The sequence below is a fragment of the Labeo rohita genome, chromosome 4 (genome assembly GCF_022985175.1).
Source record: "Labeo rohita strain BAU-BD-2019 chromosome 4, IGBB_LRoh.1.0, whole genome shotgun sequence".
NCBI classification, from domain to species: domain Eukaryota; kingdom Metazoa; phylum Chordata; class Actinopteri; order Cypriniformes; family Cyprinidae; genus Labeo; species Labeo rohita.
In genome coordinates, this window is record NC_066872.1 from 34,094,147 (window position 1) to 34,120,775 (window position 26,629).

Consider the following 26,629-nt stretch of genomic DNA (forward strand, 5'->3'; position numbering starts at 1 on the left):
AATGTCTGAAATCATTAAAATCATCCACGATGTTTTCGTCTTTACAGCTTCAAAGGTTTTTTTTTTTTTTTTTTAATAGCCTGAATTTCATATGTTATCGCCAGGATGCACATATCAGTGTTGTATCCATTATCATAAGGATACAATAAGCACTGTAACATGATTTAACACATAACAAATCGAAACAAACAAACATACAATCACTCATACATGGGAGAAGGGCAAGTGAGAAGCATTTAGAGAGACAAGAAATTGAAACAATGAAAAGAGTCAGTTAACCAGTCAGTGTAACCATCAGTGCCATCTACAGCTGAACCTAAACCTCTGTTTTGTTTAGTTAAATGTACGATACTTGCATTACCTTGGTCACTGAACGAGCATCCGAATGCAGTCTCGGATGAAAGTCTCGATGGTTTCAAGGTTTGGATTCGTGATCATGTTCTTCTGGGTTTTGAACAGTGATGAACTCCAAAATGTTCTGACTCTGTGGTGATTGGGAGTTTCTTCCCAGGTGGAAAGTGAAAAAGAACCAAGAGCTGAGAGAGAGAGACCCAGCTGAAATCCAGAGGTCCTTGGTGAATGGCAAGCCCTGGCACAACGCTTAGGGGTCCAAGAGAGTTCCTGCTATTATATTATACTTCCTTCCTTTCTTCCTGAGTTCCTCCTATTATTTGTTAAATGTAACAAATACCTGTGTCTCTGATTGTTCCAGATGCTACAACTATATCTAAGTTATTGCTATAAAAGTGGCTGAATTCAGACAGTAAGCTTATTTTGTTTTATTAACAATTTCCTGGTTCAAAAATGAACAATACATTTATAGCATTTAGTAATCTGAGTTAATATTAATTTTAACATTTACTAATGCATTAGGCCTATTAAAATAAGATGTGTATTAAAAAAAGTTGTGTTTGGTAACGCTAGTTAATTCACTGTGAACTAACGTGAACCAACAATAAACAACTAACATTAACAAAGATTAATAAATAGTGTAATAAATGTATTTTTTATTGTTTGTTCATGTTAGTTAATACATTGACTATGTTAACGAATGACAGTTTATTTTAAGGTGTTACCGGTTATTTATTTTCTACATTTTGTACAGTATTAAACAGCTTAAAAAACATTTAGTCACTAACAGTTAAATATACTCAAGTGGGGATAACTATTTCAAGAGAGTAAATGCCGCCATATATATTTGTTTATTCATTTATTTTTCACAATATTAATTTAATATTAAACAGCTTTAAATGTCACTCACAGTTAAATTAGGATGGCATCCTGTCCGGCTTTGGATTGTACTGCACAGCGTTTTCACTGCTTGTCCCGCTCGTCGCATATTGAAAAAAAAATGTCCCGCATTTTTATCAGTCTGTTAGTTTTTAATTGGCATATTAAGAAAACATATGTACATTCTTTTGGCTTTTTAAGAAGGCTTTTTATTTATTCTTTTTGTAGAATAAAAAAGAGAATAAAGTCCTAATCCTATTGTCACCTGCACCTCAATGGAGAAGAGGAAGGCAGAGGTGAAAGAGCTGGAAAACATAGAGAAAAGACCAAAGAGTGTTAGGCTTCTAGAACTATTAAAATAAGTTTAATAGAACAACGTAGTAATATCATTATCATCTGCATTAAAACAAAACAACAACAACAACAAAAAAAAACTAAACGAATCTATTAGTTCTTTAATGGTTTGTATTTAATATTATGCACATTGAAATTATTCTTTTTTTTTTCAATTCAAAATTTTCTGATCACTACCTTTTTTATAATTTATTTATTTTTTAAATGTCATCATGTTTCCTTCTGAAATATCAGTGAGTGTATGAACCGTCTGTAATAGTTGCATGAGTCCCTCAGTAGTCCTCAGTGTAAAAAGATGGATCTCAAAATCAAAAACCAAAGAACTGTTTAGGACAAACAAGGGACTCTATCACTAAACAACTATCACTAATCAAAACAAACAAACAAAAAAACAGCTGTGGATCATTCAGGTAACAACACAGTATTAAGAATCAAGTGTGTAAATGGGGTAATTTTTATAAACAGCTGTTATTTTCTCTTGTGGACTACATGTAAACGTCTTTAATGTGAAATGTCTTATTTAGGTCAGTACTAAATAAAAAATAACATGCATTTTGCATGATCCCTCTTATTTTGGTAAAATAATTAACATTTAGCAGATTCTAAAAGGTGTATGTAAACTTTTGACCTCAACTGTATTTTGATAAAACGAAAGCCTTTTTTTGACCTTGCATGCATGTAAACCTATTGTAGGAGACTCCCAAAACAATATTAGCATCCTTTAAAATGGCATAATATGGGGCATTATGGCAAAGTAGCTTATCAACACAAAAAACAGTTTAGGACGCCCTGCATGTAAAGAGGGACCTGTGACTGAGCTCAGAAACAGACAGGCTAAAAGGTTTGGTTTTTTTGTTTTATTGAGATGATGGGTACTAGTATGAACTGGCACACCTGTGCCCTGTGCGGCAGGTCTTATCAGTTTTTATTGACCCAGTTTAACCGGCTCCAGTGGACAAGCGGGACTTAGTGAGAAAGGCGCCTCTGCATGTATTGATCCTGCAACTTACTGTCTGACTCTTAAAAATCCCACACTAGCTTACAATCTTCCAGTCCATTGGGTTTTAAGAAGGTAGTGTGTAATGTTGTACCCTAATGTACCCTTGTTTGTACAAGGCTGCCCTCTAGTATATATTTGGAGAGCACAAAATGGCTTCCAATACATAGTCTACCACTGTTTTGTTGTTTTTGTAACGGCGTATTTCCACTACAGCGTACCGAGCTGAGCGGCGCGAGCGTTTTCCATTCATTTCTCTGGAAGTTGAGCTTAAACGCATTGCGCAAGCGTTTAAGCTCAGCTTCCATAGAAATGAATGGAAGACGCTCAGCTCGCTACGCTGTAGTGGAAATACGGCGTAAGGAGTAGTTCACCCAGAAATTAAATGTACTCGCCTTCAGGTAATACACGACGTCTTGTGAAGCGAAAAGCTGTGTTTACAAAAAACAAATTCATTATTTAGTTTCCCTCACGAAAATTAGCATGGTTAAGTAGAAGTGTAGTAGGCTAACCATGTTTTTTGGCGTATTATCATTTGTACAACCACAATTTTACTACAAAAACCAGTTAATCAATGGTTAACTTGTGGTTACCATGATTTAACTATAATAACCACATTTTTTGTTTTTATTTGTAGTAAAACAGTTTTTTTTTTCGTAGGGTTAGGCTCATTTCAAACGAGTCTTGTGTCCAAGATATTCAGTAAACAACAAAAGTTCTTCACAAATATGTAACTTAATTCTGATGTGAGAGGACAACAGGGGATGGACTTTTCAGGAGGCATTATTATGGATCATTAACTGGTATTTTTCCAGAAGCAATGATTTAAAAATAAAACGCCTTATGGATTTGTTTCTTACAAACACACAGCTTTTCACTTCACAATACACTTATAGACTGGAATTGACTGAAGTACTTGTGGCTTATTGTGATATTTTTTTAACAGCTGTTTGGACTCTCATTCTGACGGCACCCATTTACTACAGAGGATCCATTGGTGAGCAGGTGATGTAATGCTAAATTTCTCCAAATATGTTCCAAAGCAAAAAACAAACTCATCTACGTCTTGGATGGCCTAAGGGTGAGTACATTTTCAGCAATTTTTCATTTTTGGGTTAACAATTTTTTTTTAAACCTGCACAGAAAGCAGGTTTATCAGTGTAAAACCCTTAGACAAATGAGGCAGTTAGTGTTATTAAAAAAAAAAAAAGAAAGAGACAGATAAATCCTAAAATGAAAACAGACCAGATGTGGTCACGCCATCTACTTATACAGCATTAGTGTGCGCAACAACAATTTCAACAATTTTCTGATTGTGTGATTGAGTTTCATAGTAGTGTTTATTGCACGAGTTAATCACAGTATTAGAAAATAGCTAAAGCTTTTTCCTTCATCATTGCTATATCATTATTCTTAATTCTTTAAACACCCTTGTGTCCTTCATTTATTAAGATTTTATAGGATTTTTCAATCTTTCCCATCTGACCAGTCTGATTAAGTTAATCACAGTATTAGAAAGTAGCTAAAGCTTTTTCATTCATCATTATTACACATCATTAGATTTTTGTAAGATTTTTCAATCTTTCCCATCCCACCAGCTCTATGCTACACTCTCTTAAAAGTTGTTTCTGCCTATTCTATCCTGCTCCATCTGAGACTTGGCCTTCTTTTTCAGCAGTAGGATGTGTTCAGCAAACTCTCGCACAGCTCCACGACCCGCTGCGTTGCGGCAGATGTATTTGGCATGGTTGTGTGCTATGGTCGGGGCATCCATTGGTGCAGCGCTTAAGCCTGCCAGTTCCAAACACTTTACATCCGGTTCATCATTTCCTGAAACACAGATGCCAGGTAAATTATTTTGAGAAATCATTTTGTCTTTTGACACATAGTCATTTTAAAGAAACAGAGGTATGTTTAAAAAGGATAGTTCACCCAAAAATTAATTACTCACCCTCATGTCGTTCCACACCCGTAAGACCTTAGTTTATCTTCAGAACACAAATTAAGATATTTTTGATGAAATCCGAGAGCGTAATGACCCTGCATGGACAGCAACACAACTGATACATTCAAGGTCATCTTAATTTGTGCTCTGAAGATGAACGAATGTCTTACAACGACATGAAGGCGAGTAATTAAAGACAGAATTTTCATTATCCCTTAATATGTTTTAGTATTTGTAGTTAATATTGAGGTACAATCTTTTAAATCTGTATTAGCCACACCAACTTTGCTAAGACACAGAATGTTACTTAACACAGCATTCGTCTGATGTAACTTGGCGAAACGTAGACCTCCTGTCTCACCTAAATAAGCCACCTCTTTCCACTCCAGCCCTTCTTTCTTCATACGTCTCTGCACCTCCTTCAGTATGTCGTCCATGTTCCTGCAGGAGTAGACACCCCATTCTCTGTGAGAGTTTCTTAGCTAAGGCTTTGGTAATGGGGTCTTTTTCTATCAAAATAACCTAGAGGAGAAGTGGGGAAAACACAAACACATAAACATATTCAATTCATATTCATCAAACAAAAGTCATACAAACAGCCTAAAAATAAAAATTCTGTTATTAATTGCTCACCCTCTTGACGTTCCAAACCCGTAAGACCTTCATTCATCTTCAGAACACAAATTAAGATATTTTTGCAACTACCACAAGGTGTTTCAAGGCCCACATTCAAGAAATTGTTATTGTTCTTGTAGCTTCACAAAATTACAGTTGAAGCACTGATTTTAACGATGTCCTTACTGCCTTTCTGGGCCTTGAATGTGGTAGTTGCATTAGTGTCTATGCAGGATCAGAAAGCTCTGAGATTTCATCAAAAATATCTTAATTTGTGTTTCTGAAGATGAACAAATGGGTTTGTAACTAATTTTTTGCAGAACTATTCCTTTAACAGTTCCTTCTTTCTTTAACTAATAGATCAGTCTCCGTAAAGACTGTCAAAAAATGCCAATGCCGACTATATTTCAAGTCGTCATGGTGGGGTATTGGGTAAAGTTTTCAATTAGCAATAATCGCGCCTCGGATAAACCTCATAGGCTACGATACTGCCACTGCACAAAGATAACCAGCTATTGGAGACACTGAGTACTTGTGTTCTGAGCTCCTGTGATAATATAGTGAGATCAGGAGAACAACTCAAAATCATAAATGCACAACACTAGACTTAAACTGCTAAAATAGCAGTTTTAAAAAGTGAAATCTCAAGTTGTCCATATTATACCCAAGTTATATTAAATTAAAAGACAAAAACAAAAGGGGTCCCAGTTGCATGATGGGATACGAAAAGGCAAAGACAAAAGAGGGTCAACTGTTGTGTGGGGGTTGGGAGAGGTCGGGGTGGGTAACACAAGGCAGAATCACCTTCACGTCCTCTTTCTTCAGCATGTCGATGCCGGCCTGGTCTCTAGTGTTGATGGACACCATCTCCTCTCCTTTAGCGGTCATGTAGATTTGACCGTCTGTCAGACATCCAGACACATTACACAGCAGAAGCTTTACAACTTCAGGTTTATCTTTGCCAAAGTAACCATACCTGTGTCAAACACACACCCATAATTTCAGACTTTGCACTCTTTGCATTGTGATTGTTTGCTGACATTAAGTTGCTTTGAGACTTGTTTCTTTACCTCAGCACTCTCTGTTCAGCTACAGGCCAGTCTATGTCAACATCGATATCCACACTGTGCTCGGGCTTCATCTCAAAGTACTTCATTTTTCCACCCTGTGAAATGTAACAACAAATTCACAATCACGCATGATACAAAGACATTGATTGAGAATATTAAGAATAAGCTTTTTTGTCACATATTATACAGCTCAATAGTCAAATAATGGCCTTTGCTAATTTTAAATGCCAAAATATTACCTGAAGAAGCCCTTTGTCTATGAGTTTTCTGGTAGCAAAGTAAAAAGAGCCATTTTCACACAGCTCTCCTGACCAGTCCTGACGTCGTGGCCTGTGAGCTGGGTTTAGGTTCAGTGCTGTAGTACACTGGCAGTCTGGAATTAAAAAAAAAGGTTAGAGTCTCCAATAAGCAATAAAAACCACCACTGTACAAAAATATATATTTTTTAATCTTTTATGCCGACTTCCGGTTTCGCCATGTAGAGGAGAGACACGTGGTGTCAGGCTCCGAAATACTTTTCATAATTTTCTTACATAACACCTTATTTGCGGTCAGTTCTTTTTCTTTTGGATCCGGCAAACTGTTACTAATGAGCAAAGGAGCACGCGCAGGCGGTAAGCACAATTCTCAGTCCAAGACATCTCATCTTGGCCCTGACAGCGGCAACATGGCGGATGACATTTCAACCCCGTTAACGACTGATAAGCTGGTTAGCGAACTGGATAAACTGAGGAAAAACATCACTGGTGAATTCACCACGCTGTTGAATTTGTCACTGGAGTCTCTCCGTTCGTCTATTGCTTCTATTGGGTCTACACTGGCGGCCCAAGCGACTACTATCACTGAGACCAGTCTCACCGACCACAGCGACACGATAACCCATCTTGAACAGGAGGTCTCAAATCTTCAGTCGAAGCTGACGTCGGTAACAGAGGAGAATGTTGCTTTAAAAGCTAACGTGGAGGACCTTGTTTCGCGATCTAAACGGCAGAATATTCGTATGCTCGTCCTTCCAGAGGACTTGAGGAAAGGGACGTCAGGCAGTTCATGACAGACTTTTTTGCCGAAGTTCTTGAGGGGTATATAACTGCAGCTTGGAGATCTCCAAATGGGGGTGGGAACTCCAAAACAGGGTGGGCGCTCCAAAGTAGGGTGTGGCTTCCTCCCTTTGACAGACAGGCACATGACACGCATGCGCAATTACAACTACAGACTGTTTATTTTATAAAGTTAGTTTTGAAATGTAAGTCAATAACAGTAGGCTGAAGCCAGAGCCAATGGGCAAAGTCTTTGCGCGACGACACCCCGCCCCATTTTGGAGGTTCTGCCCACTTTTGGAGTTCCCGCCCCATTTTGGAGATCTCCGGTCTGCAGTTTTATATACTTGAAGTTCTCGGTGACGTCCTTTCCTTGAGAAGGAAATCGTGCACAAGTGGGCGAGGGCCACAAAGGAGATTTTATACAAAGGCAATACAACCAAATTCTATGAAGACTTTTGCACTTCAGTGGCTAAACAGAGTGCCTCGTTCAACAATGTCAAGGGTCTGCTATATAAGCGTCGTGTTCGTTTTGGCATGATCTACCCGGCCAGACTTCGCGCGTCATACAACAGTTCGGAGCACTTCTTCGACTCCCCCGAGGCTGCAGAATGGTTCTATCGCCAAAATTTTCCTGAATGACTTACTGGACGATGACAGGTATTTCAGAGACTATTTTCTTTTTCTTTTTTCCCAGGAGTAATGAGGGACAAAGGCCACTTGGACTTGTGAGGTTTTAATTAATTTATTTATTTATTAATTATTATTATTATTTTTTTCTTCTTCCTTTGTGCTCGCTGACATTTGCTAGACATTATTACTATTATTACTATTACTATTCAGTGGAGGATTTTCTTTGTTTCTTGGGTTCATGGTTTCATACCTTATTTGTGTTTTTTCGGTTGAGGTTAAAAAAACTTGGCTTTTGGTTTTTTCTTTTCGGTTAATTTCACAATTTTTTTCTTTAAAACAGTTTCATGGATAAGTCTGCGGTTACTTTTAAGGGTGGAGTTGGTCGCTCCATTAGAATTGTTACATGGAAAGTATTTTCCCACCTTAAGATTCTTTCTTCTGATATTGTATTTCTCCAGGAGAAACATTTGCGTATAAGTGGCCATACAAGACTACGTAAACCATGGGTAGGTCAGGTGTATCATTCCAGTTTTAATAGTAGGTTAAGAGGTACAGCTATCCTGATACATATGAGAGTAACGTTACTTATGGAGCAAGTAATCTCCGATCCTGAGGGACGTTTTTGTTATAGTTAGTGGAGTTCTTTTTCAAAAACCAGTTATTTTAGTAAACGTCTATGTCGAGGTCTTTAGTTTCATTGAATCAAACAGGCTGTGTGGACCCCTGATGCTTCTTCCATCCATCTGATAAGGTATTCTCTTTTTCTTGTGTACACCATGTTTACTCACGTATTGATTACTTTTTTCTAGACAAGGCCCTACTTCCTTCTGTAATTTCTGATCACGCCCCACATTTGTTAGACATTGCCTTTCTGCCTACCTTTAAGAGCCGGTCTTCTTGGAAATTTGATTCAGGGCTTCTAGCTAGAAATGATTTCTGTGAATTTTTAATCCAAAAATATAGATTTTTTCATTGAAACTAACAAAACAGACACCATTTCGGCTTCACTATTATGGTAAACTTTTAAAGCCTTAATTCGAGGCAAGATCATTTCTTATACCGCCCATTTAGTTAAGATGAGAAAATCTCAGCAACAAGAGCTTATCCGTTCAATTCTAGAGGTGGACAGTCTGTATTCTTGTAACCCTAGTGCCGAACTTAAATTCAAAAATTTAAAGTTACAAACTGAATTTGATTTGCTTTCAACAAATAAAGCAGAATATTTACTTAAAAGAACCAAAGCCACCTACTATGAACATGGGGATAGGGCGGGTCGCCTTCTTGTTTCCCAGCTTAAACATCAGTCTACTTCTCGCTATATAACTCAAATTTTTGATAATTCTTCAAACAAACTGGTGTATGATCCTCAAAACATTAATTCTGTCTTTTCCACCTTTTATGCTAAACTTTATACTCTGCAGTCTCCTACTGATTCTTCTTTAATAGATTCCTTTTTTTATCATTTAAAAATACCTACTGTTGACACAAACACGACAAAGACATTGGATGAACCTATCAGGTTAGATGAAATTATTACTTGTATTGGCCTCATGCAGTGTAACAAGGCCCCCAGGGCCTGATGGTTTTCCCTTAGACTTCTATAAGAAAGTCTCTACACAAGTAGCCACCTTATTGTTCGATATGTATAATGAGTCATTTCAACAGGGCTGTCTTCCAGACTCATTAAATCAAGCATCTATCTCTCTTTTATTAAAGAAAAACAAAGACCCAACTTTATGTAGTAGTTACAGGCCCATTAGTTTACTGAATTCCGATATAAAAATTTTAGCAAAGGTGTTGGCAAAGCGCATGGATTCATGTCTGCCTGATATTATTTCTGAGGACCAAACCGGGTTTATTAGGGGACGTCAGATGTTATCTAATATTCAACGTTTGCTTAATATAATTTTTGACCCATCTTCTTCTGCAGCTCCTGAAATGATTATATCCCTTGATGCTGAAAAAGCATTTGACTGAGTAGAATGGAATTATTTATTTTATGTGCTAGGAAAATTTGGCTTTGGGCACAATTTGATTTCATGGATTCGTCTTTTATACTCTAGTCCTTCTGCAAGTGTTAAAACCAATTTTGTCAATTCCTCTTTCTTTCCTCTTTCCCGGGGGACAAGGCAGGGATGCCCTCTGTCCCCTCTTCTTTTTGCTCTGGCAAATGAGCTGCTTTCTGTTGCATTAAAATCTTCCCCGTTAATATCCGGCATCCGCAGGGGAGGCGCTGAACATCGAGTCTCTTTATATGCTGGCAATTTGTTGCTATATCTCCAGGATCCTGTTGGCTGTGCTGATGAGGTTATGCGTGTACTTGACACCTTTGGCTCTTTCTCTGGCTACAAATTGAATTTTACAAAAAGTGAATGTTTCCCCATAAATGATGCAGCTAGGAAAATACCTAAAATTGCCCTTCCCTTTCATTTCTCTTCTTCTGGGTTTCGTTACTTAGGGGTGAATATTTCTCATTCTTTTAGTTCTATTTTTATGAATAATTTCACTAATTTGTTTGAACAAATTAAACTTGATTTAAAACGATGGGAATGCCTACCTCTTTCTCTGGTAGGGAGAGTTGAGACAATTAAAATGAATGTTCTTCCACGTTTGTTATTTCTCTTTCAATCTCTCCCTATTTTTCTTCCTAAATCTTTTTTTAACTGCCTTGACAAAACAATTTCCTCTTTTATTTGGGCGGGTAAGATTCCAAAAGTAAGTAAAGTTATTCTTCAGCGCCATAAATATGATGGTGGTTTAGCCCTGCCAAATTTTCTATTTTATTATTGGTTTGCTAATATTTCCAAGATTTCATTATGGTGTCTAACTGAGTCTAACTGGTGTACACTAGAAGCTGCTACTTGTACTACTTCTTCCCTTCCAGCATTAGTTTTTGCTCCTTGGTCCCTCCAACCCTCTTGTTACACAAGAAATCCCATTGTGCTGTCAACTCTAAAAATTTGGAAACAATTTCGAAAACATTTTCAGTTTTAAGATCTATCTGCAACAATTACTTGTTTTTGCCATCTAAGATTGACCACACTTTTAAAAGATGGAGTGATAAAGGCATTGTCCATTTCTCAGATCTTTTTATTGAAATTTTTTTTTTGCTACTTTCAATGACCTTAAATCTAAATATAATTTACATGCAACAGATTTATTCAGGTATTTCCAGCTTCGTAATTTTAGCCATAACCAGAATGCATTTGGCAATGTTACGAACACATTAAGTCCAAACATGATGGGAAAAGATTGAACTGTCATGGATGCATTCATTTGTACATTAACAGCTAAGTTTGTGTAAGGTGTTGCACTACATGTTGCTGTCACAAGGAATCCTTATTTCTCTGAATAAGTATAAAATGTGTGTGTTGTAGTGTGCATCAGTTTTAAGTTTTGAAAACCTAGTTATGAATGGATTTGTATGGATCTCCATCTCTCTTAGTTTCACCCACTGCTGCTGCATCTGGAGGTCCTAAGGAATTTTTATGGTTGGTCACAGTCCAAACCCTTAGGAATCAGTCTCAAGGTGGGTGAAGGGCACAAACTGCATTTTGACCAATAGGAAGTTCTGTCCTTCCCGGGCTTTGTACCAAAGGTGGTCTTCTTGCACTCTAAGAGGTGTCTGGCTGTTGTCCTGGCATCTTTATATGATGGCGTTGGACAGTTTGCTTATGTTAGTTCACCAAGATCCAATCAAAATGTAGCAAACCTCTGTCCACTGTGTGGTCAGGGAGGGGCCCCCTTGCCATAAACTGGGCCCTGGAACGTGCTGTCCACTACTAATATATATATATATATATATATATATATATATATATATATACACACACACACACACAGTACTGTGCAAAAGTCTTAGGCCACTAGTATTTTCACCAGCTAAAAAATGGTTTAAAGTAAGTTATTTCTATCTTTTGCTGTAGTGTGTCAGTAAAAAAATATCGGTTAACATTTCCAAACATTCTGTTTGCCATTAATTGTGATAATCTAGTGAGATTTTTGTTTGCACAAGGAGTCTGACAACAGCCAGTGCTCCACACTGAGATCTGATCTCACAATCATCCAGTCTGTCTCTGGAATGACATAAGAAACAGAAACAGAAAAACTGAGACAGACTAAATCCAGAAGAACTGTGGCAACATCTCCAAGATGTTTCAAATAACCTACCTGCAAAGCTACCTGAAAAAATATGCACAAGTCCACATAGGGCAAAAGCTGCTTTAAACGCAAAGGATTGTCACATCAAATGCTTATTTATTTTAGTTAATATAAGTTCATGGATAAAGAAAATCTATTTATGACATTGTTTTTGACAGCATCCTCATTTTATGTGCCTAACTGCCTAAAAATTTTAACAGTACTGTAGCTTTGTAGGTATAGGTCTCTTAAAGCATCCTGTTTTTTTTTTTTTCATATAGTATTGTTATAGATAATGACATTTCACTTCAATCCTCCTGAGGGCTTCATAGGTGGGGGGGAGGTTATGTATTGTTTTAATTTTGGTTTGGATTCCTTTAATTCAGTGGGGTTATATGTGGTGATAAAAGAAAATGATGAACTTTTGAGCAATTTAATGCATCCTTGCTGAATAAAAGCATTTATTTCTTTTAAAACCCCAAACTTTTGAAAAGTAGTCTAAGACACGATTCACAAGCGTTCTGATTCTGAACATGTAAAGTTAAAGTCAAAAGTTTACCTACGCCTTGCAGAATCTGCAAAATGTAAATTATTTTACCAAAAGAGGGATCATAGAAAATGCATGTTATTTTTTATTTAGAACTGACCTGAAAAAGATATTTCACATAAAAGACGTTTACATATAGTCGACAAGAGAAAATAATAGTTGAATTTATAAAAACGACCCTGTTCAAAAGTTTACATACACTTGATTCTTAACACTGTGTTGTTACATGAATGATCCACAACTGTGTTTTTTAGTTTAGTGATAGTTGTTCATGAGTCCCTTGTTTGTCCTGAACAGTTAAATTGCCTGCTGTTCTTCAGAATCCTTCAGGTCCCACAGATTCTTTGGTTCCCTATCAAGAACAGTTCACTCGACATTGCGTCAGAAGCAGACGCATTTGGGGACTCCCTTCCTTCCTTCCTTACCTACCTGAAATCTTATTGCACGCCAGTGAAGTTGCAACTCTTCGCTGGCCAATGCCAGCAAAGACGGCGATTATGGGCGGGGTCTCTGCCGCTATATAATGCGCTGTCTTGGCGGCATAAACTCAGAATCTTCCTCTTTCAAGCAATTTCCTACTCGAAGACATCTGTGGAGAAGACGCAAGAAGACGGGTTTCGCTCTTGGCGTTCCAGCATGTCCAGTTTGCATGCCTACCGCTCGGTGAGTATGCTGTACTGTTATTGTGCCCAGCCTTACTGCTCACATTTTTTGTTAGCTTTATTATGTTTCATGCTTATGACACATTTTTAGGTTGAAGGGATTGCGCTGTGTTGAAGGAGTGGACGCTGGAATCCATCTGGACCTTCATAATTATATTAATATTTGACTAATCATTAATGAAGATTAACAATAAATCTTATGCTTGATTCAAATACAGTTGATTTAATGTTAATGATAATAAATGTTTGATTCTAATATGATTGATTTGGTGTTAATGCAAGTAATCTATTCCATTCACCCTTCCCTGATCAAATAGAGTGTGTGTGTGTTTCTCCTGCTGAGTTCTATTTTATCCTAGGGTCAAGGTGTCACGATGTAAGTGGAGAGAGGGGTCAAGGAGGACCCCTGACCTAGGAGATCCATGAGTGACCGGAACAACTGTTACAAAGATCTAATAGTTATAACCATATATTTAAGTAGACTTTAGTTCATTTTGTATGTCTTTTCTTTGATGATTGTTCACATAGTGGGATGTGTAACCAACCATACTGATAAGATCCCTGCCAGGACTAGCCAACCTTGGAAGATGGATAAGAGCTCGATTGTATGTGTGTGTGTGTGTGTATCTGTCTCTGTGTCTTTGTCTAGGAGCACAGCAGAGCTGACTACATTGGCATCCTGTTCAGAAATAGGTCTCTGGAGCGAACTGATGCGTCTGTTCCGGGTTCAGTTGTCGCCTAGATAATCATGTATAGATAGGCATTGAGTTTGACGTCCATATGTGAAGATTTACTAAGTTTATCTGGATTTGAGCCAATCAGAATCTTCCTGACCTATGTATTTGCGTAGTTAACAACTTGTGTTAGAGTATAAGTACTGGTGATTTTAACATGTACGCAGAGCGGCCTACGAACTCCGTCGAGAGTGTTGAAGCTGACTTCTGCTGATGAAACTGCAAACTATTCTCTTCAGTAAATTTTTCTTCGATTGACTACATCGCTGACTCCTGGCCTTCATTACCACACACCTACACTTTGGGTTTTAACTGTAAATCCCCTAACAGTGTCTAATGCATAGTACAGCTGCTGTTAACTCCGCCGAGGCTGTTCACACGGCGTTGTTCTATACAGTCCCCAAATGCATCAGCTTCTGACGCAATGTCGAGTGAACCGTTCTTGATAGGGAATGTCTCCGGTTATTGTCGTAACCTCGGTTCCCTGAAAGACGGGAACGAGACATTGCGTACGTTTCCGTGTACTCCACTCAGATCTGCTGTATTGTCTGTTCAGTCGGAAGATTCTGAGTTTATGCTGCCAAGACAGCGCATTATATAGAGGCAGAGGCCCTGCCCATAATTGCCATCTTGGCTGGCATTGGCCAGCGAAGAGTTGCAACTTCACTGGCGTTGTGCAATAACATTTCAGGTAGGTTAGGAAGGAAGCAAGGGAGTCCCCAAATGCATCAGCTTCTGACGCAATGTCTCGTTCCCATCTTTAAGGGAACCGAGGTTATGACAGTAACCAGAGACGTTTTTCAGCTTTTTTGTGTATTTAAACCCTTTCCAACAATAACTGTATGCTTTTGAGATCCATCTTTCACACTGAGGACAACTGAGGGACTCATATGCAACTATTACAGAAGGTTCAAATGCTTACTGATGCTTTAACGATGCATTAAGAGCCAGGTGTGTAAACTTCTGAATGGAATGAGGATGTGTACATTTTTCTTATTTTGCCTAAATATCATATTTTTTTCATTTAGTACTTTTATTTTAGTCAAATAATTCTGCAGATTCTGCAAGGTGTATGTAAAGATTTGACTTTAACTGTACATGTAACAGTATATTTTCTTAATTTAACATTTACAGAATGCCCTCCAACAAACCTCCTTCCTTGACCTCTTGCCATCGGAAATGGTGTCGCCGGACCACAGAGAAGACCGAATCACAGCCGCCTTTGGTGATGTACTCCACAGCCTCTTTGAGATGATGGGGGTGCAGACATGGAGACGTGGCCTGGATGTTACAGATGACGTCAACATCTGCACAAGAATATAACGTTAATGGTAACCACTGATTATTTCGTGTCCCATTTGTAGCCATTAATTCTTCATTATTTACTAACAATATCAGTAAGTAAGTAAGCAACACAATGAATTAAATATAAAATGTTCAAGTAGACAAACTGAAATAGATTATTAGAGTATATTTTACAAAAAAATACCATTGTATTTACAATTTTGAAAAATGTTTTTTTAAAAAACGCTTTTTTACACTTCATCAGAGGTTGAAAAATATTTTTTCAAGCCTTGAACTTATCTCTTTATTTTGAGAAAGAGCAAGGTTTTGACATTTGCATCCTTGAGGAACAAGTTGTGTGTGTCTCTCTCAGGTCCTTTGTTAAACGGTAATAAATATATTTAATCAGAACCAGTGGTAAATACCATGATCAAAGGTTATAATTGACATGCTTCAATGTCATTACATTAATATTTATCAGCTGCCGAGTCTGGTTTCCTGGTTTCGTTCATAATCCAAATAACTGTTTATTTTACTCTGACGCAAGCAATAGTAGGTGGACACACTTGTTTTACAAGCTGTAGTTACACCCTTCATACAGACCAAACTCAAACAATGGAATGTAATAGCAACGTAGGCAGTTTTCCAACCTGGGTTTAGTCTGCTGAACTCCTTAATGGTCTCCAGTGAGCTTGAGGAGTCTTTGGACACCTCTGGACTTCTCCTGTGCACTTCAGCCCCCCCATGCCTTGGCCACTCTGGTGATCTCATCATGATCAGTTGACACCCAAACACTGCAAAAATATAAAAACCATAAAGTCTACTGCCATACAGTCAGGGCCGCATTAAGACCTCACTGGGCCCCGGGGCTATGACTTACTGCAGGGCCCACCAACACAGAAAACAGCATTTTGATCCTATCAAAATTTTTGGAGTCAGTGGGGACCAGAAATGTTGAGGAGAATAAAGAAATTCACACAGATTTAGAGCAACTTGAGTGAGTACATGATGACAGTACTTTGATTTTTGGGTGAACTATCCCTTTAAAATATCATCTTTTAATGACAAGATCTCATATAGCCTACTACTACACATGCTTTATCTTTAACTACGTTCATTTTTAAGACACAAATGACTGTGTTGATGAGTAGACAGGCATTTTGACATGTAACTGTGTATTTGAACGTTTAAATTCAACTGAAATCGTTGTAACGCGCAGTTGCCAGAATTAATTCTGCCTTGCTGCTTAATGTCCTTGAACAGTTAAATGTGTTAGCGTTAAACCACAACGCTTAAAATGCATTTAAATGAAAAGCTTAGCCTACGTCATGACGTGCAAAACGATTTAGATATTTCTACTGGGTTATCTCTCAACCCATAAGCGAATATACGTTGTTCAAACACATAAAGCAATAGGCTAATACATCCAGCAAGTTTATAATCAAACTAACCTAAAATCTGCGGGAACAATGACGCTGTGTTTTTATCTGCTCCATGAGCCAGAACGAAGTGAAGAGAGGTGAATGCGGACATTAGGCGCAGCGATCGCCTGAGATACGTGCACAGGTCGTTCAAAAGTAAAATTAATTTGATTTGTAAACCAAATTCAAACGCGACGTTTTAATCTCTAGTGGTAGTGCATAGAATTTACGGAAAAACTCCTAATAGCGCTAATATGTAGAGGGGGTGGTGGGGCTTTGGCGATCGGCGCTAATGTTACCGATGGCCAGTCAATCTACTCCACAGCCCATCACGAGTCCCTCCTTGCTTGGGCCCCGGGGTTTCAGCCCCGCTTAGTCCAATGGTTAGTGCGGCCCTGCATACAATAAAACTAGGAACAGAGTTACGTCCCATTCAGTCACCTGTCAAAAACACCAGAGTCCAGCGCTGCTCTGATCACCCATCCGATCAAGGGAACTCCTGCCAGCATCTTGATATTTTTCAGCGGGATGCCTTTACTTCCTCCACGAGCGAGAATAAGAGCAGCGATGTGTCTTGAATCATCCAAGTTGACTTTTCTTCGTTTTGCGTCCTCATGACCGACTTCATTCTCACATACAAACGCTCGCTTTCCGTTTTTCCTAGATGCGGCCATATTTAAACCAAAGAGTATTGCTTATGGGGCTGTCACGTGATGAACGAACGATTCAAACCCGAAGACTCAAAAGATGAACTAATCAATTCTCTTTCCGGCTCAGGCTGCATAGGTTAACATTACGGGGATGTCACGTGATGAACGAACGACTCAAACCCGAGGACTCGAGAGATGAACTAATCAATTCTCTTTCCGGCTCAGACTGCGTTGGTTAGCTAATTGGGCTGTCACGTGATGAACGAACAACTCGACTAGACTAAAGACCCAGGTAAACAATGAATGAATCTTTTCTGTTTCTTATAGCATTATAGTTTTGTTTTGTTTGTAGTGTGATCAACGTTTGTGTAAGCAGTAGATGTGTTAGGAAGGTAAAACGTAACATTTTAATTATATTTTGCTAAAATGAACGAAATGACTCGAAAAAAGATTCGTTCATTTTGCTGAACGAGACTCAAAGGACCGAGTCGGTAAAATGATCCGAACTTCCCATCACTAATTTAAACAGACGCGAAATGCAGGCCATCACTAGTCTCAGCCTCAGACGTCACGCCCACGGAACGTTGGATAAAGGCTAAACGTTGGCTAAAGCCGTCAGTCTGAAGGTCTGGCTACGCGAGACTATAGCTGACGTAGCTACATCAGATCCAATAGACCTAACCCTTATCTGTTTGTAAACATTAGGGATGCGCGCGCAGCATGGTTGCAGAAAACCCGGAGAGATCGCCTTTACAGCTAGAGAATTACAAGGATACGGCACAAAATAATTAGATTTACTGCTTTTTTCCCTCAGAATTAACAAACTCACTAGTTTTGTTAAATCGAGTTATAAAGTCCGAATTAGGAGATATACTTGCATTTGTGATAAACAAAAATCAGAATTCAGAAGATAACATAAAAAAATGTTATGTTAAAAAGTTAATAGTAATAGTTTAAATAATATGTCATGCTGTGACTGTATGGCTAATACAGTACATCCCCTGTGAACAGCATATGTGAATATTAAGTAGACCTATTGTTTAAATCAAATGTATGCTTTAAAAGTAGAGTAATCATAGCAGTTTTCATCCATAGTGTGTGCGTTAAAACGTCTGTGTTTAGTTTCAAATGGCCTCTTTGACTACAGTATTGTATAAAAATTATTTGCATTCAGATTTTGACATCAAAAGGCACAAAAATATTTTTTTTCTCTTATTCCATGGATTTTACCCATTTACCTCCACTTGCTACCAGTGTTTTTCTGCAACCACTATGCGCGCGCAGCTGCAAATGATGTCACTGTGACGTCTACTCGAAATTGGTCTATAGGTATTGGATGTTATCTGCGCATGCGCTGTAGTAGGTCTCGAGTAAATTCATATTTTTATTTACATTTAATCATTTTGCAGATGCTTTTATTCACAGCGGCTTAGTCTAAGTAAAGTAAAGTCTAACGCAGTACATGTAGGTTTTTGACCTACATTACAATACGTGATATTACAGTGTAAATACTTCAATGTCTACAATCATTAAAATGATACTGGGCCCCTTACTGGGGCCTGTGATGTTATGCCTTATATCAACAATGGTTCCGGTAATGTGTTGTGGACCGGACAGTTGTAAGTAGTGCACCAAGCTGTAGAGTGAAGTGCAACGTGTGTGCGCACTTAATAAATAGTAAGATTTTGCAGCAAGTCGTCGTCCCGTGGCATTATTAACATAACATGGTGTCAGAAATAGGGACTAGCGGACACCGGAGAGTGGGTGATTAAAACGCCAGTGAGACGAGACCCACAGTGAGCGATACCTGCACGGAGAGCGGCCGAGGGAGGAGCGCACGAGAAACGAGCGCCCGCGAGCCGAGTGCTAGAAAGCGGCACTGAACTAATCTTGCTGATAACTGGAAACGTTTCAAGCAGAGATTCAACATTTATCTTGCTGCCAGTGGTGCGGGTGGAGATGATGAGAAGTTGAAAGCATCAATCTTTCTACACGTGATAGGTGCGGATGCACTGGAAATATATAATAGTTTTTAACTTGACGAGGCAAATTTAACACTGACTGCTCTCATGACAAAGTTTGAAGAATACTTTGTGCCAAGCAAGAATGTCACGTTTGAGGGATACAAATTTTTCTCTGCTGATCAGAAACAAGGGATGGCTTTTGACCAATACCTTGCTGAACTGCACACACTGAGTAAGACTTGTGACTTCGGAGATTTAAGAGATTCACTAGTGAGAGACAGAATAGTCTGTGGGATTCCCGATAATGGTCTCAGGGAAAGACTGCTACGTGAACCAGCTTTGACATGAGAGAAAGCTGTCAACATGTGTAGAGCTGCTGAAATAACTCACGCACAAGCCAAAGGACTGCATAGGGATACTGCTACAGTACATGCAGTAAAAAGAGAGGAGCAGCACACAAAACAACCTACAAAACAAAGACCAACAACCACAAAAAAAGCAACAAAAAGCAAGTGTGGCAGATGTGGAGGGATACATATACCACGATCTTGTCCTGCTTATGGAAAAACATGAAATCGTTGCGGGGAAGAATAATCATTTTGCAAAGTGTTGCAAAGAAAAAAAGTACATACAGTTGAAGAACAGCCAGAGGAATTCTTTGTAGATTCTGTTCAAACAAACATGACAGAAAAAACTGAATGGATTGTACCACTGACGGTAAATGAGACAATAATACCATTCAAATTAGATACAGGTGCACAAGTTAACCTGTTGTCTATGAATGACTACAGAACCCTCAAAGTTAAAAACAAAATTCACTCAACAAAAATAAAAGTAACAGGATACACAGATGAGGATGTCCCTGTTAAAGGAATCTGCCTGGTGACTCTGAAACACAAGAGACAGCTGTTAAAGACACAAATGCTGATTGTGGAAAAGAGCGTTCAGCCAATTCTGGGACTGAGCACATGTGGAAAAACTGGACTTAGTGAGGAGAGTGTTTGTAGTGACATCACAATGCAAAGCAAATGAAACTTCATTCTTGGAGGAGTACAAGGATGTTTTTGAAGGACTCGGATGTCTGCCTGGGGAACACAGAATAAATACAGATGACGCTGTGACTCCTGTGGTGCACGCATGCAGAAAAGTTCTATTTGCATTGCGAGAAAAACTCAAAGAGGAATTAGCTCGCATGGAGAAGCTGGATGTCATTAAGAAAATCGATGAACCAACAGACTGGGTGAGTTCACTAGTCATTGTGCTCAAGAAGAATGGTTCTTTGAGAATATGTCTTGATCCAAGAGATCACAACAGGGCCATAAAACGTGAACATTTCAAACTGCCAACCCGAGAAGAGATCATGTCTCAGTTTGCTGGAGCGAAGTGGTTCAGTAAGCTTGATGTGTCGTCTGGTTTCTGGCAATTGAAACTCGATGAAGCAAGTTCTAAACTGTGTACCTTCAATACGCCAGAAGGCAGATATCGTTTTCTCCGTCTACCTTATGGTATTCTATCAGCACCTGAAGTATACCACAAAACAATCCACATGATCTTTGAACACTTACCAGGGGTAGAGACGATGATGGATGACATAATTGTGTGGGGTTCCGACCACCAGGAGCATGATGCAAGATTGAGGCAGGTCCTGGAGCTAATAAGACAGTCGAATCTAAATTGAACAAGGAGAAATGTGAGTTTGCAGTCAAGAGCTTAACTTTCATGGGAGATGTTTTGTCTGAGGAAGGGGTCAGGCCAGACTCAAGAAAAACTTCAGCAATAGTCAACATGGAAAGGCCTCAAAATAAAGAAGAAGTTAGCAGCTGTCAACGCATTCAGCTCCACTCAGATGTCTCCTCGAGCAAAAGAATGAATGGATGTGGGCTCATGAGCAGGAGATGTGCTTTCAAAAATTGAAGCGCATCATTACAGAGGAGCCAGTGCTCAGATATTATGACCCGCACAAGAGCACACAAATCTCAGCGGATGCCTCACGATATGGCCTAGGTGCTGTGCTTTTGCAGCAACATGCTGAGAGCTGGCAGCCGGTAGCCTACGCATCAAGGGCCTTGACGAGTGCAGAAACTAACTATGCACAGATCGAGAAGGAACTTTTGGCTTGCACGTATGCCTGTGAAAGGTTCCACCAGTATGTCTATCGACAGTCCTTTGAAGTGGAAACGGACCATAAGCCACTGGTGTCCATAATGTCTAAGGCCTTAAATGACTATCCTATGAGAATCCAACGAATGCTCATCAGACTCCAAAAATACGATGTCAACATGATCTATACACCAGGAAAATTCATGTTCGCAGCTGATACACTCTCTCGGGCTGTCGACAAGCATGAAAGCCTTACCAGTGAGAAAGGTGCGGACATACAAGCGTATGTTGACATGATTGTAACCTCTCTTCCTGTGTCATCAGAGAAAACTGAACAAATTAGAAAGGCAACAGATATGGATGGAACAATGACACAACTTAGAGAGACCATACTAGAAGGTTGGCCAGAAAAGAAAAGTGACTGTCCAAAGCAATTTCAAGATTACTGGTCATGCAGAGCGGAGCTTTCAGTAGTGAATGACATCATCTTCAAGGGAAACAAGTTTGTCATCCCAGCGTCAGTGCGCAAGGAGATGCTGCACAAGGTTCATGAGGAGCATCTAGGAGAGGAGAAATGTAAGCGCAGGGCCCATGAGGTTAATGTATTGGCCAAGGATAAATCATGACATCAGTCAGCTTACAGCTTCATGTGAAATATTCCTCACATACAGACCCAGGCAACAAGCGGAGCCACTCAGGCCTCATCCAGTGCCCGATTATCCATACCAAAAGGTTGGGGTAGACCTGTTTGACTGCAATGGTAAGAGCCACATTGTAGTTACTGATTATTTCTCAAACTATCCAGAAGTTGCAACACTTCAGGTGACATCCAGCCAAGCTGTCATTGCTTTTCTGAAGACAGTCTTCGCAAGACATGGAGTTCCCTGTGAAGTGTTTTCGGATAATGGGCCACAGTTTTGCAGTAGGGAGTTTGATGTCTTCGCTACAGAGTGGGCATTTCAACACACCACATCAAGCCCAAACTACCCTAGGTCCAACAGGCTAGCGGAGAGTTCTGTAAAGATTGTGAAGGCTATCATGAAGAAGAGTCACGATGGAAAGACAGACTTCCACAAGAGTCTAATGATTTACAGGAGTGCTCCTCTTCAAAATGGGTTGTCCCCAGCCCAAATGCTGATGGGTCGAAGGATACGCACTAACTTACACATGCATCAGGATTTCGTTGACACCTGCTGGGGCGAACAAAGTCAAACAAGAAAAACAACAACTTAAAAACAAACCAAAAGAAAACTATGACAAGAAAGCAAAGATCCTGCGAAAACACAAGCCTGGGGATAGAGTTTGAATCCTGAACCATGCATCAGGAACATGGACGCGACAAGGTTGTGTTGAAAGAGAAGTACTACCACGCTCGTACGAGATTCAGACCGAGCATGGTGCAATTCTAAAAAGGAACAGAGGGGACTTAAGACCACAAGTGACTGTTCAAGAAACCGAGTCGCGATCAGGTGAACAAGAGGTGTTTGACATGGATCACACTAACTCTGATCTGACAAAAGAAGTTACTGCTTCACCTGGGAAGTATTGCAGACCAAAACGCACTGTTAGACCTCCTGAAAGATTAATTGAAATCTGTTGACTGTTAAAAAAAAAAAAAAATATATATATATATATATATATATATAGTGAAAGTTCTGTGATGGTTTGGTTGTGATGTTGTTATGAACAAATTGATATAACAAAATATTTCAAAGGAAAGTTATTTTCTTTTAAAGGGGGGAAGATGTGATGTTATGCCTTATAGCAACAATGGTTCCGGTAATGTGTTGTGGACTGGACAGTTGTAAGTAGTGCACCAAGCTGTAGAGTGAAGTGCAATGTGTGTGCGCACTTAATAAATAGTCCGATTTTGCAGCAAGTCGTTGTCCCGTGGCATTATTAACATAACAGGGCCCAGTAAGGTCTTAATACGGCCCTGGTTACACCCTTTATACAGACCTAACTCACGCAATGAATGTGACAACAACATATCCTGTTTTCTAACCTGGGTGTTTTCTGCTGAACTCCTGAATGGTCTCCAGTGAGCTTGAGGAGTCCTTGGACACTTCTGGACTCCTCCTGTGCACTTCAGCCCCCCATGCCTTGGCCACTCTGTCGATCTCATCATGATCAGTTGACACCCAAACACTGCAAAAACATAAAAACCATAATGTCTACTGCCATACAGTCAGGGCCGCATTAAGACCTCACTGGGCCCCGGGGCTATGACTTACTGCAGGGCCCACCAACACATAAAATAGCATTTTTATCCTATCAAAATTTTAATACTACATAAGCTTTATCTTTAACTACATTCATTTTTAAAACAAACATGACTGTGTTGATGAGTAGACAGGCATTTTGACACGTAACTATGTGTATTTGAACGTTTAAACTCAAGTTTTTTTTTCATATTGTATCATAATTTCATATGTTATCACCAGGATGCACATATCAGTGTTGTATCCATTATTATATGTTGTATAACCGGATACAGCAAGCACTGTAACATGATTGATATGCAGACGTTGCACTGCGAATAGCTAATTATTAAGATGTAGATCACTCTGACAGAGTTAGCCTAAACTACACTTTGTTTATTTAGATTTTATATTATTCTAATATAGCTATTACAAACATTTTCAATAATAATAAAAAACAACCATTAAATTTATATTAAGACTTTACCTCGCTAATAACGCTTCAGTCAAGTCAAAGAAATGTTTTATTAGTTAATTTTCACACTATCGTCTGATACAGTACAAAACACTACAAAACTACAAAAGTCTCCCTAGAGAGAGCGCGAGCGCTGTCATAACGAAATGTGTGGTCTATGTCTTTAGCCATTAGGTCGATCTATCTCCAGGGGTTTCACTTTCATATAACACACAAAAAATAAAAATTGTGTTAATTTGTGATAATATACCTTGTCCCCGACCCGAGGCCCTGCAGTAAGTCACAGCCCCGGGGCCCAGTAAGGTCTTAATACGGCCCTGGTTACACCCTTTATACAGACCTAACTCATGAGAACATCAATGAATGTGACAGCAACATATCCTGTTTTCTAACCTGGGTTTAGTCTGCTGAACTCCTGAATGGTCTCCAGTGAGCTTGTGGTGTCTTTGGACACTTCTGGACTCCTCCTGTGCACTTCAGCCCCCCATTCCTTGGTCACTCTGGTGATCTCATCATGATCAGTTGACACCCAAACACTGCAAAAACATAAAAACCATAACGTCTACTGCCATACAGTCAGGGCTGCATTAAGACCTCACTGGGCCCCGGGGCTATGACTGGGCCCCCAACACATATCAAAATTTAAATACAACACATGCTTTATCTTTAACAACTTTCATTTTTAAGACACAAATGACTATGTTGACGAGTAGACAGGCATTTTGACACGTAACTATGTGTATTTGAACGTTTAAACTCAAGTTTAATCAGGCGCTGTGCGTATAAGGCTGAAATCGTTGTAACACACAGTTGCCAAAAATAAATTCTGCCTTGCTGCTTAATGTCCTTGAACAGTTAAATGTGTTAGCGTTGCTTAAACCACAACGCTTAAAATGCATTTAAATGAAAAGCTTAGCCTACATCATGACGTGCAAAACGATTTAGATATTTCTACTGGGTTATCTCTCAACCCATAAGCGAATATACGTTGTTCAAACACATTAAGCAATAGGCTAATACATCCAGCAAGTTTATAATCAAACTAACCTAAAATCTGTGGGAACGATGATGCTGTGTTTTTATCTGCTCCATGTGCCAGAACGAAGTGAAGAGAGGTGAATGCGGACATTAGGCGCAGCGATCGCCTGAGATACGTGCACAGGTCGTTGTAAACCAAATTCAAATGCGACGTTTTAATCTCTAGTGGTAGTGCATAGAATTTACAGAAAAACTCCTAATAGCGCTAATATGTAGAGGACGTGGTGGGGCTTTGGCGATCGGCGCTAACGTTACCAATGGCCAGTCAATCTACTCCACAGCCCATCACGTTAGTGCGGCCCTGCATACAATAAAACTAGGAACAGAGTGACGTCCCATTCAATCACCTGTCAAAAACACCAGTCCAGCGCTGCTCTGATCACCCATCCAATCAAGGGAACTCCTGCCAGCATCTTGATGTTCTTCAGCGGGATGCCTTTACTCCCTCCACGAGCGAGAATAAGAGCAGCGATGTGTCTTGAATCATCCAAGTTGACTTTTCTTAGTTTTGCGTCGGAACTGTTCTCATGACCGACTTAGTCTTGTTGTAAGATGAAATATCTAAGCAGACGCGAACTGCTGGTCGTTCCGTTCATTCCGAAGCTATCCACTAGTTCCCTGCGCCCCATGAGCCCTTGCGTTATGGGAGCGTCTTCTGAGGCGTTTGGAATCGAGAGTCGATCGAATCCAACCTTTGGAATCGACTGTCGATTCCCAACGCCTCGGAACAGAACAGCGTGCAGTTCGCGTCTGCTTAGATATTTAATCTTACAACAACACTAAAGGCTCCATCTCGGAAAAACGGGAAGCGAGCATGTGAGAATCGCTTCTCTTATTCTCGCCCGTGGTGGGAGTGTTTTTGACAGGTGATTGAATGGGACGTCACTCTGTTCCTGGTTGTACTGTATGGCAGTAGACGTTATGGTCTTTATGTTTTTGCAGTGTTTGGGTGTCAACTGATCATGATGAGATCGCCAGAGTGGACAGAAGTGCACAGGAGGAGTCCAGAAGTTAAGAAGAAAAACGATCTTATACAGTTATATATAAATGTAATATATGTCATTAATCCACCGAAGGTCTGTACGTCGGAGAAGAATCCTTCACTGCCTTCGATTTCCCACAATCATGTGCGTGTGCGTCATATAGGCTATATAAATAAAGATATTCTGGTAAAATTAAACTTGTTTGTTAAGTTGGCCTGAGAAAGCCAACTTACTGATCTACTATTTAAGATTCTTCTTCTTCTTCTTCTTCTGAGCCAAATTTCGGTTTCTATCTCCTCCTACAGCTTTCAAGCTAGAACCACCAAACTCGGCCCAGACCTTCAGACTGGTCTGACTCGATGTGCTCTATCTTTTCTAACTGATCCGGCTTACGGTTTTCATAAACCAGACTATCAAAACCACCAAAAATCCCATAGACTTACATTGACGGAATGTTCAAATGAGCCAACACTCTCTCAAATGAGCCAACTCCCAGAATCCCTTGAGGCTCATTCAAGCTTCCCTTCTATGTACTATTTCTAATCACTT

The 26,629-nt window shown here is 39.4% G+C and overlaps 2 protein-coding genes and 1 non-coding gene across 3 annotated transcripts in view; all 3 read right to left on the minus strand.

Moving 5' to 3' along the window:
• The window catches only part of LOC127163846 (N-acylneuraminate cytidylyltransferase A-like), a 42,061-nt gene that overhangs the window by 6,132 nt on the left and 9,300 nt on the right, over positions 1-26,629 (minus strand). The window contains exon 2 of the mRNA XM_051107311.1: positions 24,453-24,595. Coding sequence (XP_050963268.1) covers positions 24,453-24,595 — 143 coding nt within the window. The remainder of the gene's footprint in view (positions 1-24,452; positions 24,596-26,629) is intronic.
• On the minus strand, positions 3,903-17,547 carry LOC127164428 (N-acylneuraminate cytidylyltransferase A-like). The gene is given in 10 exon segments (XM_051108380.1): positions 3,903-4,411; positions 4,888-4,969; positions 4,971-5,048; positions 5,946-6,117; positions 6,212-6,306; positions 6,451-6,584; positions 15,116-15,271; positions 15,899-15,989; positions 15,991-16,042; positions 17,111-17,547. Coding segments are annotated over 10 exon segments (1,308 nt in total). The 5' UTR covers positions 17,344-17,547; the 3' UTR covers positions 3,903-4,196.
• Positions 5,507-5,647, minus strand: LOC127164628 (U4 spliceosomal RNA). The gene has a single exon (XR_007827685.1). It is a non-coding gene; the product is annotated as a U4 spliceosomal RNA (small nuclear RNA).